The sequence below is a fragment of the Monopterus albus genome, unplaced genomic scaffold (genome assembly GCF_001952655.1).
Source record: "Monopterus albus unplaced genomic scaffold, M_albus_1.0 scaffold140.1, whole genome shotgun sequence".
Classification (NCBI taxonomy): domain Eukaryota; kingdom Metazoa; phylum Chordata; class Actinopteri; order Synbranchiformes; family Synbranchidae; genus Monopterus; species Monopterus albus.
In genome coordinates this window covers 953502-970062 of record NW_018128020.1, presented here as the reverse complement: position 1 = coordinate 970062, position 16561 = coordinate 953502, and the positions used below count along the sequence as shown (strand labels likewise).

The 16561-nt window shown below is 41.6% G+C and overlaps 1 protein-coding gene across 3 annotated transcripts in view; it reads left to right on the top strand.

The window, feature by feature from the left end:
• acp7 (acid phosphatase 7, tartrate resistant (putative)) overlaps positions 1-11052 on the top strand; it is a 20370-nt gene extending 9318 nt beyond the window's left edge. For 2 of the 3 annotated variants that reach the window (XM_020613946.1, XM_020613943.1), the window contains exons 5-14: positions 1265-1290; positions 2626-2723; positions 7601-7663; positions 8352-8466; positions 8708-8821; positions 9405-9471; positions 9818-9885; positions 9965-10036; positions 10407-10544; positions 10660-11052. In XM_020613946.1, coding sequence (XP_020469602.1) covers positions 1265-1290; positions 2626-2723; positions 7601-7663; positions 8352-8466; positions 8708-8821; positions 9405-9471; positions 9818-9885; positions 9965-10036; positions 10407-10544; positions 10660-10725 — 827 coding nt within the window. In that variant the 3' untranslated portion in view covers positions 10726-11052. The other variant, XM_020613944.1, reaches the window with a different exon arrangement.
• The last annotated feature ends 5509 nt before the right edge of the window (positions 11053-16561 follow it).

Sequence of the window (16561 nt, the reverse complement as noted above, 5' to 3'; positions counted from 1 at the left end):
CATGTCAAAATGTTCTTAGATACACACCACTAATCAACAGCCACACACCTTGACTTTCTTCATGTTTTGACTATTTTTATGGTCAGCTGCAAGCTGGCATATCAGGTGACGCCACGGTTTGACGTTGCCTGTGTAGTATGGGGTTAGCCCAAACCAGATAAATTGTATAGAGATCTTGGGTTCAGGGTCTTTCATCTTCCAGGCTGCCTGTGCGCAGGTTTGGGGGTGGAAGAGATCTGGACGTGTAATGTTAATTTTACCTGTGATCCTTTGAATAAACCAGCACGGTTATTTTTTTATATAATCCAAGTGGTCTACTTCGTCTTTGTGAGTTCCTGGTTTGAAAGAGCCGGAAGAGGCTAAAACAAACAGAGCCTTTACCGTTGTGCGGTGATGTTGTCAGTAAGGGAGGTGAACATTAACCAGAGCAGGCGCACACTGAGCTTGGTAAAAACACCCAGACATAAACAGAGTGATGTGGTGTATGCAATTAAGTGTAGTCAGGAGTGTAACAACTTGTACACTGGTGAAACTAAGCAGCCGCTTTACAAACGCATGGCCCAACACAGGAGGGCCAACTCCAGTGGACCAGAGTCAGTAGTCCACCTCCACCTGAAGGACAAAGGATATTCTTCTGAGGACAGTGAAGTCCAGATCCTCTCCAGAGAACATCGCTGGTTTGTGAGAGGAGTTAAGGAAGCTATTTTTGTAAAAATAGAACACCCCTCACTAAATAGGGGTGGTGGACTAAGACACAACTTGTCATCCATCTACAATCCTGTTTTGAGATCTCTGCCCAAACATGCCCACCAGGACAATAGGCGTCGGTCGACAGGGGAGGATTGAAAGACAGATAACAACTCTCACCAATACTGGGCTATAACGACTCAGTCGTTTCGGGACATTGTTGGCCTTCAAAGGACTGAAACACCACCGAGGGGGATAAATATCTCTGACTCAACTCCAGTCAGTCTGAACTGATGAAGCCTCTTGGATGAGAGGTGAAATGTTTTTGACCTAGAAATCTATTCCATTTGATTTTTTCTAGGTTTTTCAGCTTACTATGACCTGGATGACTGAGAATCTGCACAGACAAGCAGGCTGAGAAAGTCGCAGAAAAGAAAAATTTTTAGGGAAGTTAATTGTGGCACAGTTCACCAGAGATGTACATATTGCTGTTACGCTATATTGTGGGAGGGTGAAAATCTTAAAAACGCTCAAAAGGTCGACTTTAATTTATAAATTGTTTTTGTTTGTTTTACAGGGGACTTTGCCTACGACATGCATGAGGTATTTTACTTCTGTCTTTTCAGTACTGCGCTCATACCTGTGCTTAGTACCTTATATTTGTAAAGCCGCTGTGATATTCCACTAAATCCACTGTGACAGATGAAATAAGCCACACATTTCTTCTTATTTTTCCCCTTCCCAAAGCTCACCACGGTTTATCAGTGCTTATAAAGGAACGCACCTGTAGTTGAGATGCACAGTTTATGATTAAGCATTACAATGTCAAAGGTCAAAGTGTTTATTTGTCATATGCACAGTTAGGAAACATGTTTCCTTGTACAATGAAATTCTTACTTTGGCGTCCACATGAGTGCCACATAATACAAGTGAAATATAAAGTAGATGAGCAATAACACAAATCTAAATAGACAGTAAAATTACAAATCTAAGGCACTTTAAAGCAGCAACTGAAGGGAGCAAATAAATATACAACATGAATACAATATAATGTAGAGAGAATATATGCTACATGGGAGCTGTGGAGTGTAAATACTCAGCAGTGAGTGTGCATAATGAGTATGTAAACAGTACAGATGGAATTACATGTGGTAGATCCTGAGTCAGCTGTTTAGAAGTATGATGACAGTCGGAAAGAAAGAGTTTTTCAGTCTGGAGGTCCTATACTTCTCACTTCTGAGCCTCTGACCAGAGGGTAGGGAGATGAACAGTCCATGCTGGGAGTGGGTGGGGTCCTTGAGGATGGAGGCAGCTTTCCCACGCACCCTGCAGTGGTAAATGCTCTGCAGAGAGGGCAGTGGAGTCCTAGTGATCTTCTCCGTAGTCTTTACCACTCTCTGCAGGCTCTTGTGGTCCATAGCAGTAGTGCTGCCATACAAGACAGTGATGCACCTGTTCTCCGTAGTCTTTACCACTCTCTGCAGGCGCTTGCGGTCCTTAGCAGTTGTGCTGCCATACCAGACAGTGATGCAGCTGGTCAAGATGCTCTCAATGATGCAGCTGTAGAAGTTGCAAAGGATCCTAGGCGACATGCAACATTGTGAAATTCCTTAAACCTATGGTGAAAGATGAGAGTTAGAATTGAGCTGTATTTGATGAATAAAAATATTGCCATTCAAAACCACCTCAGTAACATATTTGCTCATCTGAAACCCTTGCAGCTGTCATTTTTAACAGTGGACATAGCACTGTGTTGGATGCCAATGTATTATTTCCTGGTGTTTTTCAAATATGGAGAGAATGCTAAAAGCAATGAGGAGACTTGTGCAAATATTAATAACTGTAATTGTTTTGTTTGTATATCAGTAAATGGAGTAAAATGAAACACAAATGAGAATCTCTGGCGTGATGTTTACCGGCTAAATGACACTGTTCTAGGACAATGCCAGGATTGGGGACGAGTTCATGAGGCAGATTCAGTCCATTGCAGCCTATGTGCCCTACATGACCTGCCCAGGCAACCATGAAGCTACATAGTAAGTGGACCTCAAGTGAATGTCTCTTCTCTCACTTTGACATTGAGACTCACTGATGTATTAGTCAATTAACTCACACAATTAGCCAGTGAGTCAACATGAAAACCGTTTTTTTTTTTTTCATCTATTAGCCACTGGGTTTTTCTTTGTTTTGTTGACATTTTTTCACCACATTCTGTTCAGATCACTTGGGCAAAACTATATTTAATAGATTTAGGCCAAAGACAGCAGTACAGTATGTGCTATGTTTTAGAGACTTGCCAGACACCACTTAATAAACTGCATTTAGGATTGGCTACTGTAAATTTAAAGTGTGTATGTGCATGTTTTGGAAGTAAGGAGGCTTGCAAACCTCCCATATAAACACCCTTTGTGGTCCGTTGCAGTTTTTCCACTATTAAAAATAATTTGGTCTGCTGAAAACTCCTCACTGTAACATTTAAACAGATGGAAGCCATTGTGGTCCCCAAAAGCAGGAGCAGCATCAGGAACCACCAACATCTAAACAAGGCAGCACTCTCCAAAACAAACATTTATCGAACTGGGAATCATCAGCTTGCTATCTGTTTTTCAGTTCCCAGACACGGCCCTAGGTGGTGAGACCTCTGCGTTTTGAGTCATCATGTCTGAATGTGCTGTTCATATTTAAGCTCAGGAAAGCAGAGAGACAAAGCAACTTAACTGTGTGAAAACATATTTACAGCTGAAGCAAGTCTTTGATTTATCGGTTAGTCAATCATCAGAAATGTAATAAATTAATTTGAAAATTGTCATTTTTTTTAAAGCAATTGTGTTAAACACAATAAAAGACTTAGCAGCCTTCGGATACTTATTATCATGAGGATCTGCAAATAACACATCCATAAATTTCAAGCACATCTCCTGGAGTTAGTGGTGTGTGTATATGCATTTTTAAGATTTCAAGGTGCCTGAGCTTGCACCATAATATTTATTTGCCGCCACTGCTGCCTAGTGTTTATAAAGGAGCTGCTAAGAGTAGTCTCTTTTTCTTGGCACTGCATCCTGATGCAAAAACCAGTACGCTGCATTACATAATCAGAAACCCGACTCCTGTCTCCCTCCTCTATACCTAAATGTGGGTTTTGTTCTGCGGCGTTGTGAAGAATCCAAATATTCCCAGTTGCTGGCACATACAGTGGGTACGGAAAGTATTCAGACCCCCTTAAATTTTTCACTCTTTGTTATATTGCAGCCATATGCTAAAATCATTTAAGTTCATTTTTTTCCTCATTAATGTACACACAGCACCCCATATTGACAGAAAAACACAGAATTTTTGACATTTTTGCAGATTTATTAAAAAAGAAAAACTGAAATATCACATGGTCATAAGTATTCAGACCCTTTGCTCAGTATTTAGTAGAAGCACCCCTTTGAGCTAATACAGCCATGAGTCTTTTTAGGAATGATGCAACAAGTTTTTCACACCTGCATTTGGGGATACTCTGCCATTCCTCCTTGCAGATCCTCTCCAGTTCTGTCAGGTTGGATGGTAAACATTGGTTGACATTTTCAGGTCTCTCCAGAGATGCTAAATTGGGTTTAAGCCAGGGCTCTGGCTGGGCCATTCAAGAACAGTCACGGAGTTGTTGGGAAGCCACTCCGTTATTTTAGCTGTGTGCTTAGGGCCATTGTCTTGTTGGAAGGTGAACCTTCGGCCCAGTCTGAGGTCCTGAGCACTCTGGAGAAGGTTTTCGTCCAGGATATCCCTGTACTTGGCCGCATTCATCCTTCCCTCGATTGCAACCAGTCGTCCTGTCCCTGCAGCTGAAAAACACCCCCATAGCATGATGCTGCCACCACCATGCTTCACTGTTGGGACTGTATTGGACAGGTGATGAGCAGTGCCTGGTTTTCTCCACACATACCGCTTAGAATTAAGGCCAAAAAGTTCTATCTTGGTCTCATCAGACCAGAGAATCTTATTTCTCACTATCTTGGAGTCCTTCAGGTGTTTTTTAGCAAACTCCATGCAGGCTTTCATGTGTCTTGCACTGAGGAGAGGCTTCCGTCAGGGCACTCTGCCCTAAAGCCCCGACTGGTGGAGGGCTGCAGTGATGGTTGACTTTTTACAACTTTCTCCCATCTCCCGACTGCATCTCTGGAGCTCAGCCACAGTCATCTTTGGGTTCTTCTGTACCTCTCTCACCAAGGCTCTTCTCCCCTGATAGCTCAGTTTGGCCGGACGGCCAGCTCTAGGAAGGGTTCTGGTCGTCCCAAACGTCTTCCATTTAAGGATTATGGAGGCCACTGTGCTCTTTGGAACCTTAAGTGCAGCAGAAATTTTTTTTGTAACCTTGGCCAGATCTGTGCCTTGCCACAATTCTGTCTGAGCTCTTCAGGCAGTTCCTTTGACCTCATGATTCTCATTTGCTCTGACATGCACTGTGAGCTGTAGGGTCTTATATGGGCAGGTGTGTGGCTTTCCTAATCACATCCAATCAGTATAATCAAACACAGTTGGACTCAAATGAAGGTGTAGAACCATCTCAGGGATGATCAGAAGAAATGGACAGCACCTAAGTTAAATATATGAGTGTCACAGCAAAGGGTCTGAATACTTATGACCATGTGATATTTCAGTTTTTCTTTTTTAATAAATCTGCAAAAATGTCAAACATTCTGTGTTTTTCTGTCAATATGGGGTGCTGTGTGTACATTAATGAGGAAAAAAATGAACTTAAATGATTTTAGCATATGGCTGCAATATAACAAAGAGTGAAAAATTTAAGGGGGTCTGAATACTTTCCGTACCCACTGTACGTTTCCTCCTCATTCTCTGTTGTGCCTCCTTTCACTATATTTCTCAATTCAACCCTCTTTCCAACCTCAAAGCCTAAAAGGCAATTGAAACAGGGCTGACCACAAAGGTTTACAGTCAGCATTCCAGCAGGATGAGAACACAGGGTCCACAGAAGATGCTAAGGCCCCAGTCCAGACTGTCTTTGTTCATCGAGCCCTCAGAGGGACTGTTAGTTAGAGGTGCTTCATGAAGAGTGCAATTAGCACCAACTGCCTGGATCAGGTCATGAAAAGTAAGATTTGATGAGAAGGGAAAATATTAGGTCATTATAAGGTTGTTCACATTGAATTTGACATCCGCCAGATTTCTCCATCTTATTTTAATGGAAAAAAACTGTCTCGCAAACAAGTATGCTTTGATTTACAGGGGATGGTGCTCCATCAGATTTTCCACCTCTGTGGAAGCATGTGGCTGACTTAATCCTGCCTCTTAAGAGATGCCTGTTTGTATTCCTAGAGCGTATGTGTATTATTCCATATTGATTGTTTATTTCTGCTAACTAGACAGTGCATACTCAGAACATTTTATATGTTTGCTAGTATCCTTCTTAGCCACAAGATGGGACTATAAACCCATATTATGATTCCTCCTGTGTCAGTGTGTAAGACAGAACTCCAGACCTAAATTGATTTTCACAGGAGCAGAGTTCACCCTGGCTGGTGCAGTGCTTCAGTGGTTAGCATTGTGACCTCACAGCAAAAAGGTTCTGGGTTTGAGTTTTCGCAGCTGACCGGGGCCATTCTCAGTGGACTTCGCATGTTCTTCTTGTGCTTGTGTGGGTTTTCTTTAAGTAATCAGTACTCCCACAGTCCAAAGACATGCATGTTAAGTTAAATAGCGACTCTAAATTACCTGGAGGTTTGTATAGTTGTCTCTCTCTATGTGTCAGCCCTGTAACAGACTGGCAACCTGCACCCCACCACTCACCCAGTGTCAGCTGGAAGTGGCCAATATGATAGACACCCAAAGAACTCGTTCAGCATTAAAGATACCAAATCTGAAAGTATTTTACTTTGTGTTGCAGAAAAGGTGCTGAATAATCACAGCTCAGAAATTGACCTCTGTTGAATTATCACACTAGCCTTGGCAATTTAATCCTGACCTCAGAAACTCAGCATTAGTAAAGGCTTCTGTTATCCTCCTTTTGTGTCCCTGTCTCTGGCATTTGACCTCTGACCTTGCTGTTCTCTAGTTACCTATAGCCTTTTTTTTTTTTTTTACTTCTTTACATAAGAAAACAACCATTTCCATCACCTCGCTATGTTAATGGCCTGTTGAATCCAGCTCCTTCTTTTATGCTAAAGTTAAAAACTGTGAAATGAGACTAGTGAGTTGGTGGAGTTGTGGAGAGCTTTCCAGGAAAGAGTTTCGCCCTTTTTGCATGGTGCACCCATTGTAATATGTGGATATGACTGGTTAGCTGTGACTGATGGTGCTCTTTTAGCTGCTCCAGAGATGTCGAAGAATGTCTGTGCATCATGTAGTCTGGCACTGTATAAAGTGTCCAGAAATTAGCTACATCTGTGGTAGCACTGATAGTTTAGACAAGTGTAGTGATGGGTCAATCACTGGAAGCACCCATTATATCTGGATCAAGTAAGAACCACCACGACTCCGTGTTAAAACCACAGTGGCGCGGCCTTAAGATGGATGGATGTAGAATTGTAATCTTTTAAAGGGCAATATTTTTAGGCCTCTTTTCTATATTTGACCCTGGCCCCCATATGTTGCCCAAATTTTGATTATCTGGCTCCAGAAACTGACCATGATTCTAAGCTTCAAAACATCCCTTCAGTAACCTATAGGGTAATGTCACAGATGATATGTCTGTTTTTCTACAGCCTGTAATTTTGGAGAAGCAGCCACTGATAGTCTGGTTATCCCAAAGTGTATGGTTTCCCTGAATATCTAAGACTGGCTATATTTTTTTAAGTTTGAAACAGATGTCACAGCCACAGCTGGATGGTCATCTTTATCCAGTGATCTGCCATCCTGCATTTTCTAATTAATTAGTCCATCTAATTACTTTTCTCACTATCATGTTTGTCCACAGCAACTTTTCCAACTACAGGAATCGATTTAGCATGCCAGGCCAGACTGAGAGCTTATGGTACAGGTAAGGGAAAAGAATACAGTATTTAGTTAATCTGGATTTTGCTCTTCAATCTCAGCTGCATAAAACTTCACATCCATGTGCTGGCTCCACACACAAAGCTTTATTTTCCAACATGTGAGCTATCTTAAAGTGTACCATGCCTCCTACTGTATTAGTAAGCATTAAGGAGGTAGAAGAGGCAGCAGCTTAAGGGAGCTGGCAGCAGAAGACTGCAAGGTTTTGTTCTCTTAGTTTAGTCTGCCTTTAGTCGCAGGAACATAGAGACTACACAAAGGACCTATACATCTGACTGGGTGACTCATCCCACTTCAGACCTCCATCTCTCCAACAGTAAGATAATATCTCCCTACTTTGCTGCTGACTGAAAGCCCTTAACTTATGTACATGGTTAGAATCGAGGGGAAGCAGAGAGGCAAACTGAATTCTGTCAGCTGCTACCAGAAATATACAGAACACATGCAAAGAGCACATGCAATGCACCATGTCAGTGCTCATACTAGTGTAAGACCTTTTATATCTCAGTGCTCCATGTGTTCTCACATCAAGTCAGAAGTACACCCTTAAATCCGATGAATTCACTAAAGTGAATCATTTGCACTCAACATCAAAGTACCAGCGACAACATGCCCTGGGTTTTGAGGTGCATGCTCTCTCTACTTTGCATCATTTTAATGATGTGTGTTTGCAGCTGGAACCTGGGGTCAGCGCACATCATCTCCCTCTCCACTGAGGTTTATTTCTATCTTGAATTTGGCCTGGAGCTCCTCTTCAAGCAGTATGAGTGGCTGAAGAAAGACCTGGAGGTTAATGACCATACCCGTTACACTTGCTGATGATGGCTAAGTACTCTACCTTGTTCTCACACTTTGTTGTTTGTAAATTTAGCACTTTATCTTTGAAAGTCATTCGGTTATCTCTTTCCCCATTATGAGTTTACAGTATTTTTCATTCTGTTCCAAATTAAAAGGTATTACCTCTGCCTCCCTGTCTTTATTGGGCACACATTTATATATTTGTCTTCATTTCTTCCTACTCCTTAACTAGGAGGCCAACAAGCCTGAGAACAGAGCTGTGCGTCCATGGATCATTACCATGGGACACAGACCCATGTACTGCTCCGATGACGACCAGGATGACTGTACCAAGTTTGACTCCTATGTATGCACATCAGAGAGTCAGATATTTTCAGTTATATTCTTTTCCCAATGTACACGATCAAGCTTCAAACTCAGACTTGCAGCTAGCTTTATAAGAAGTATGAATATGACCCAGGAAGTAAGGAGAAGCTTTACGGTTTGGCAGAAAGACAGTACTACTCATGTTCATATTGTGTGGTCCTTAAGTGTGACAATTCCTGTTGTTATGGTTTGGCAGCATTCCTGATGGCTATGTACCTAACATTATATAAATTACCTACTAAGCATTTGTTGTTTATTTTGCTGCTGCTGTGTTGCCTGACACTTTATTTGCCCCTGGTAGCAGACATATCATGCACGGTGTAAGCTGGCCAGTCTACATCGCAAACCCATAAGAACGTTGAGTACGGTATGCAGTGATAATCACTGTAATTTGGACCAAATAGTTTCCAGTTAGAAAACATTCTCTCAGCACTTGGCAGTGCTTGGACTGAAGCTGGCATGTGCATAATGGTAGTGTGTTTACCAGGTAGTGTGTCAGATAGCAGGCAGTGTTATGGACATCGATGCCAGTTCATACTGTTCTTCTGTCTGGTATATTTCAGGTCCGACTGGGACGAAAAGACACCAAACCACCAGCTCCTGGTCTAGAGGATCTATTTTACCGCTATGGTATGTTTCCTATTCGACAACCAGCTGTGTGCTGCTAATGGGTGTTTAAGATCACAAGTTTGCATGCTCAGACAGACTAATGTCCTAACAGATGTGTAGAGCGGAGCAATCCAAAAATACTTTATTAAAAAAGCAGGCTCATGGTCTGGCTGACATCCCACCAGCCATTTCTAAATGGTTTTCCTGTATTACATTCTGAGCTTTGTTTGTTGCATTTCATTTGTGATGGAAAGTGTTGGTTTCTCTGATCTAAAGCTTTTGTTGATTGCAGAACAATCTCAGAGGACTGACTGAGCTGTTTGGGAAGTTATTTTTCTGACTATCTTTTGCTAACTATGGTTCACAGGAGTGGATCTGGAGCTGTGGGCACACGAGCACACATATGAGAGGCTTTGGCCCGTCTATGCTGATAAGGTCTGCTACTGCATTCCTAAGTATTTTCTAATATCTGTTCTGAATTAGTGAAAGAGACTCGCTATACTTTCCTCTTTAGGTGTACAATGGGAGCAAAGAGCAGCCTTATGTGAACCCCAAGGCTCCAGTACATATCGTCACAGGCTCTGCTGTAAGTACGTTGACATCACTGCGTCACTGTTCAAGTTTTTCTACATAGACCAATGCATGGAATTGACAGCAACATCAACAAAACAATGTTATGTATTGTACACAGTTCCCGTCTGTGGGGCAGCTGGTCTCCCCGCTGTGTTTAGAGCCAACTGTTCCTCTGGGAAGTGTTTTCTGATGTGGTAGCGGTAGCGAGCAGTGCAGGGCATCCTCTGTCAGCTAACCACAGAAGGACTCATCACTGGCATATCAAAATGCAGCCAGACTCACACTCAGGCACAGCCACAGTTGTGAATAGTACACAGAGCTGGAGAGAGGCATGTGGCTCATCACAAACCGATTCAGTTTAATCACTGGTGATTCCACTGCAGGGCTGCAGAGAGAAGACTGACAGCTTCAATCCAAACCCCAAAGAGTGGAGTGCTTTCCGCAGCACAGACTATGGCTACACCCGCATGAAAGTGTTCAACACTACCCATATTTACTTGGAGCAGATCTCTGATGACCAGGTGAGTGCACAGAGAAGAACATGCACACAAGCACAGTTAAGATGAAAAGAGGCTTTTTAAGGTTAAGGATTATCGCCCAGTACTATATAATAACAAACCTTTCTGTGTCTTCCAGTATGGCAAGGTGATTGACAGCATATGGGTGGTGAAGGAAAAACATGGCTTCTCAGCCTGGTTTTGAAGACTGCCATCCTTAAAATCAACAGTCTGCTTAGGAAATGCACTTTAAAAAGAAAGATTTTTCCTCCATCACACCAACCATGCACTGATAGTAAAGTTTTCATTCCTGTCACTTCAGCTTCTCAAATTAAGTGCTAGTGAATCTTCTGATTTCAGATATTTTCCAGTGTTTTATCCACTTGGACGACCATTACTGTATATTGATGATCATCTACTGAAAATGTATATAATGTAACTAGTTTGCTGTGAGGTGCTCTACTACACAATGTTCTCTAAACAGGGCATCAGATTTTGTTTTAGATTTGAATAAACTGCATTTTTATGCACATCTTGGTTGCGCATTGTAGTTTATCACTGTGGTCAGGGAAACACCAAACTGAATTTCTTTCAGAGCATATTTTTAATTTCAGAAACCTGGAAATACACTTGGACAGATCAGGTCCCCCTCTGTTGCTCTACCAGCATGATAAATTCTTCCTTGGCTAATCCTATCAGGAAATTGGGTGCTTGTTTCATAGTCCATCTGTGTGGCCATCAGGACATAATGCAAAAAGACACAAAAAGACTCACTGCTGAGTATTTACACTCCACAACTCCCATGTAGCATATATTCTCTCTGCATTATATTGTGTTCTTGTTGTATATTTATTTGCTCCCTTCACTTGCTGCTTTAAAGTGCCTTAGATTTGTGATTTTACTGCCTGTTTAGATTTGTGTTATTGCTCATCTACTTTATATTTCACTTGCATTATGTGGCATTCATGTGGACGGCAAAGTAAGAATTTCATTGTACAGGGAAACACGTTTCCTAACTGTGCATATGACAAATAAACACTTTGACCTTTGACATGGACATCTATGCCTACACAAAAAGGTCTGTTATGTAACTCAGGGATGCTTGTGGCTTGGGCACATGTGAAGTGAGAGAATGTGCTTTTCCCCATTGGAATGCTGCTCATGCCATGCCTCTTACCACTATGGTGGTATTAGTCCCTAATAACAGCATGCTGTGTCTGATGAATACTGGCAGACAACCAGCGCAGATCTGCATGTGTCTGTGTTTTGTGTTGTCAAGCTGTCTGTCAGCAGCAGAGTTTAATCATCTTTGTTTAATTTTGTTGACACAACGTAGTCTACACATAAGAAGTCAATGAACACGTGTTAACATGCAGTGCATGATTTGGAAGACATTTTTGTCCAAAGCATATGCTGTACTATGAGAGAATACACATTATTCTCTGATAGAGCCGATTGAACTGCAGCAGTGAAAAATGCCATTTTTCACCTAAATGATAGAACATTATAGCAGCTTACACTTGGTCAAGAAGTGTCACAACATGTTTGTCCTAAGTAGCCGAGATAGCTCATAGAAAATGCAGAAGTGGTCTGGCGTCAGTAGCACGTCTGCACCACAGATTTGTTGAACTTGTCTCTCATGTCAATTCCCCACAGCACAGTGAGGAAAGACGCACAAGTCTACAGAGATTGACTTCACTTTCTAATACACTTGGTGTACCTACTCACTGCTGACTGCCACATACACACAGCCTAAGGATTATAAAAGTATCTGTGTATAGAAGTTCCCACAATTAACCTTTGACTTGCTCATGTTGTACTCAGTTCTTTGGTGTAACATGCTGAGCAAGAAACAAGGAAGACGCAGCACTGAATGCAGACCGGACAGACCAGTGGCAGGAAATAGTTCACACCTGTAGTCCCAACCTAATTAAAAATTACAAATATTAAAAACTATTGCATGTTGTACAGTCAAAAGACAAAACAAATTAATACATGAAAAAGCAGGTCATTAATGAGTACATGTCTGCAGTGGTGGAGGAAGTACTCAGGTCTCTTATTTTAATTAAAACTAACAATACAACAGTGTAAAAGTCCTGCATTCAAAATGTTACTAAAGTACAAAAATATTAGAATCAGAACATACTTAAAGTACTAACAGTAAAAGTATTCATTATGCAGAATGGCACATTTAACATAAATTTATAACATATTATTGGGTTATAATTACTGATGCTTTATTGTGCACATCACTTTAATTGTTGCAGCTGGTAAAGGGGGGGGGGGCTATTTTAGCTACCTTACATGCTTTTAATTTGAAGTACTTTACATACTGCTGGGTAGCTTGTGCATTTCCCATTAGAGATAGAGTGGAGTAAAAAGTACATATTTTAGTATATATCAGTATATTTTTTTCTAAATGTAGTAAAGTCAAAGTTTGAAGTAGCAGGAAAATAAAATACTCAAGTACAGATGCCTCAGAATTGTACTTTTGTACTTGAGTAGATGTACCTGGTTACTTTCCACCACTGTATGTCTGAATGGATTTTAACCATATTTTAAATATGAGTTTAAAAGTACTATGTGATGTGCAGCTCCTTATTTCCATTGGAACATTATTCCAGGGAGTTGTTGCCCTTATTTTGGATCTACTATCCTTAAATTTAACAAATGACTCATAGGGGGAAGGGCCAGTCCATGAAGAATTTTAAAAATGAGACACATACCTTCTAAAACTTTCTATACTAAATAAATGATATTTCTGAATGATGTGATAATGGTGGTAATGATTAGATTAGTTGTAAAGTATTGCAAGTGTTTGTTTATACACTGACCCCACTGGCCTGAATATGGAATTCCCAGTTTGGGTCCAACCGGAGAGACAGTGAGACAACTTGAGATGTGAGAGGATCATGCTTAAATATATAACTTAGCAACATGCAATGATAGATGAGGCCTGATAAATCTAAATTTAGGCATTGAATACATAATTTTAATAACCCTCTTAATTTGTTTGCTAAAACTAAGAGTTTAATCAAAGCCAACTCTAAGATACAGTATTTAAAATGATCAACAATTCTGTTTTTACATGAGGTTGATGATGGGCTCAGTTTTTTTTTTTTTTAAATGTGTTTACAAATGTTAGAGGCCACATTTAGTCCAGTAAAAGGTAGTTGTTTTCCACTTAGTCATTTATGTGCAATGTACATTGCAAAAATGGATGAATGGAAAGTTGCCTTAAATAATGAGCACTTCACAGGGCATACATGTTTACTTGTCATTTATTTCATGTGATTTCTTAAAATCCAGAAAAAAAAACACTGATCACAATCCAGGAAAAAGAGAGCAAGGAAAAAATAACATGTCACTTCAGATGCTGAAATATGATGTGCTTATTACCACATGCGTGTTTGTGGTATTATGGTTAAGGGCCTGTGTTGACAGAACTTGATTCTTGCCTTTTAAGAAGACAACAGATTTTCTAGCACTGCTGCTACTTTGTCTTAGCAGATTTATTTCTCTCAGCTAGTCAGATCTTTTGAATTGTTTCAACAAAATGCATTTTGAAGAATTGTGTCTTCACATTTTCAGGGTCAAAGCAGAGCTACCCAGCCCTCTCTTTGGTGCCTTCTTGCTCACTGATGCTCATGGCAGTTTGACATGGTACATTTCACTGGACTTTGACCTCACATTGGAATTCATTGCCATTTGATGACCTTTGTTACTAAAACAGGACTGTTAACAACCTTGAAATGAGCACATAACCTTCCTACTTCACTCAGCATCACTGCACCTGTTATGGCGAACCGTATATATAAATATATATGTGTGCTTGTTCGGACTCAGAAAAAGGCAGAACTCGGACTCAGGCTTGACCAGGTAAATGTATTTTAATAACAGAACTGAGAAGTGGTCAGAATCGGTCACCTCAGCCGATCTCAGGGCAACGGGTAGTGCTGGGATGACTGGACTGCTAGAGCTACAACCCTGGGAGAGGCGCAGCTGGCTAAAGAAAAGCAGAGGATGAGAATGAGTAACAGGGATGCTATGGAAATTGCAATACTGATAGGTATACTGAGGACCTGAGGAGCAGAATTTACTGGCTCCAGGCAGGTGAGCGACGTAGGCTACGAACATAGTCCAGGGGGAGGTATAGGAGCTGGCATAGGCAATCACTAGTCCGACGTGCAGTACTACCGTCGTGGTGAGACTCAGGCTCGCAGCAGATGACAGAGCAGGTAGAAGGGCAGTGTGATAAAGGCTGACAGTTGAGATCCAGAGCCGCGCCAGAAGTCCCAGCAAAAGTTGGTCTCCTCGTCCTGAGGAAAAGGTTCACAGTCCAGGCACCAAATGATGCTAAAAAAAACAAAATGGCCAAAACCAGCAGAGGGTACACCAATCCACAGTAAGACAGTTCAAACAGAAAGCGGCCCTCAAAATTAAGGGCATTTAGTTCGTTATTGCAAGTTCACAGTAAAACAAGTCAAACAGAAAGCAACCCTTCAAAAATAAGAAGGGCATTTAGTTCTTTAACACATGAAATCAGGTCCCACAACATAGAAGCAGTTACACCTGCAGTTACACCTAGAATCCTTGAAGGAACGCAAAGCACAATTACTCGCAGGATCACAAGAGATCATCTGGCGACGAGGACACACCAACGCTCCCTTTAAGTACTAGTCTGGTAATTGAGAGCAGGTGTGCCTCGCCGCCTAGAATGCATTCCCACCTGTGCGGGGGGGCGGCGCTACTGTAACAGCCCGTGCCAGCTGATGAAGTGCTGGGGGTGGACAGGGCCATGGACGTAACAGTACCAGCGCATTTCTAAAATGTATCAGCAGCTTTTTATCCTTTCACCAGTTTATGGCTCAGCACACCCTAAATGGAATGACCTCTCTTTAAACCATATGCAAGATTAGAAACCAGATGTCTCTTTCTCTACACCAAACAGCTGTGAAGCCTCTTTATAAGACCTCTCTAAATTCCCTTCAGTTAAATGCTGTGGCTTACCAACATTATTTATCTATTTTTAAGAGTCTCTAGTAGCTCTCAATCTCAACAACAAACTCCCTCAGGAGAAGAGGGCTTCTGTGTGGTATTTCTCTCCATGAGCGATCGGGGTGGCAGTTGATCACAGTTTTAGTCTGGGGACGTGTAATGAATCCAAAACCTCCAGATGTTCAATCACGAGGATATTTCATCAGTCCAGAAGCTCAGTGTTCTTCCAGAACCAAAGCGCCGCCTATTAAGCAGCCTCAGACCACCACTGAGACAAACAGCTGAGTACACTCTGCCCAGCACATCACTACATGTCTTACTATAACTCCACTCTGAACACCACAGTGACTCGCAGGGCTTCAGAGTATAAACACGATAGCACCCATGCTGAACCAAGGTTTCATTTTGATACTTGTGCCAAATGTGTGAAGGAAATACAAAGCACATTTTCTCCTTAAGAAAAATGTAAACTAAAAATATCATACTGGGAATTTGAGGAAAACAGAATATTATTTCTGGGGGACAGACGTCCTGGGTGAAAATAACAGGATCCTCACAGATAAAAGAAGGCAGCAGCAGTGCTACAAAGTGCAGGGGGATGGATGAAGCTAGTCGAAGAAGGTGATGTCAGCTGCTTTTTGGTAGCTTAGCCCAGCTGGTCCAGTATGGTCATGTGATGCTTAACCTGGCCCCAAGCCGACCCTAACCGTGATCAGTTGCTGCACATTGTAGGACACCCTGGAGTCCACAGGAAGTCCAGCAGCACGTGTCCTGTCTCCACACAGCACACATCAAATCACAACTCTGTAACTAGGAGACACATCCACTTTCAAAATGTGCGCTGTGCTGACTGAACACATATTAGTTTTTTGTTAACAGTTTGTTAACATTCTTATTCCCTGATAAAGCAGATGGTGTTCAAGAAAAAAGTTAGCATGTGTGAGCATTAGTACACTGAATCCTACAGTTAGCTTCCCCATTTAACCTTTAGCTTCAGGTGGGAATAATATAAAGCAATGATTTGCAACCAAAGGTACTTGTAC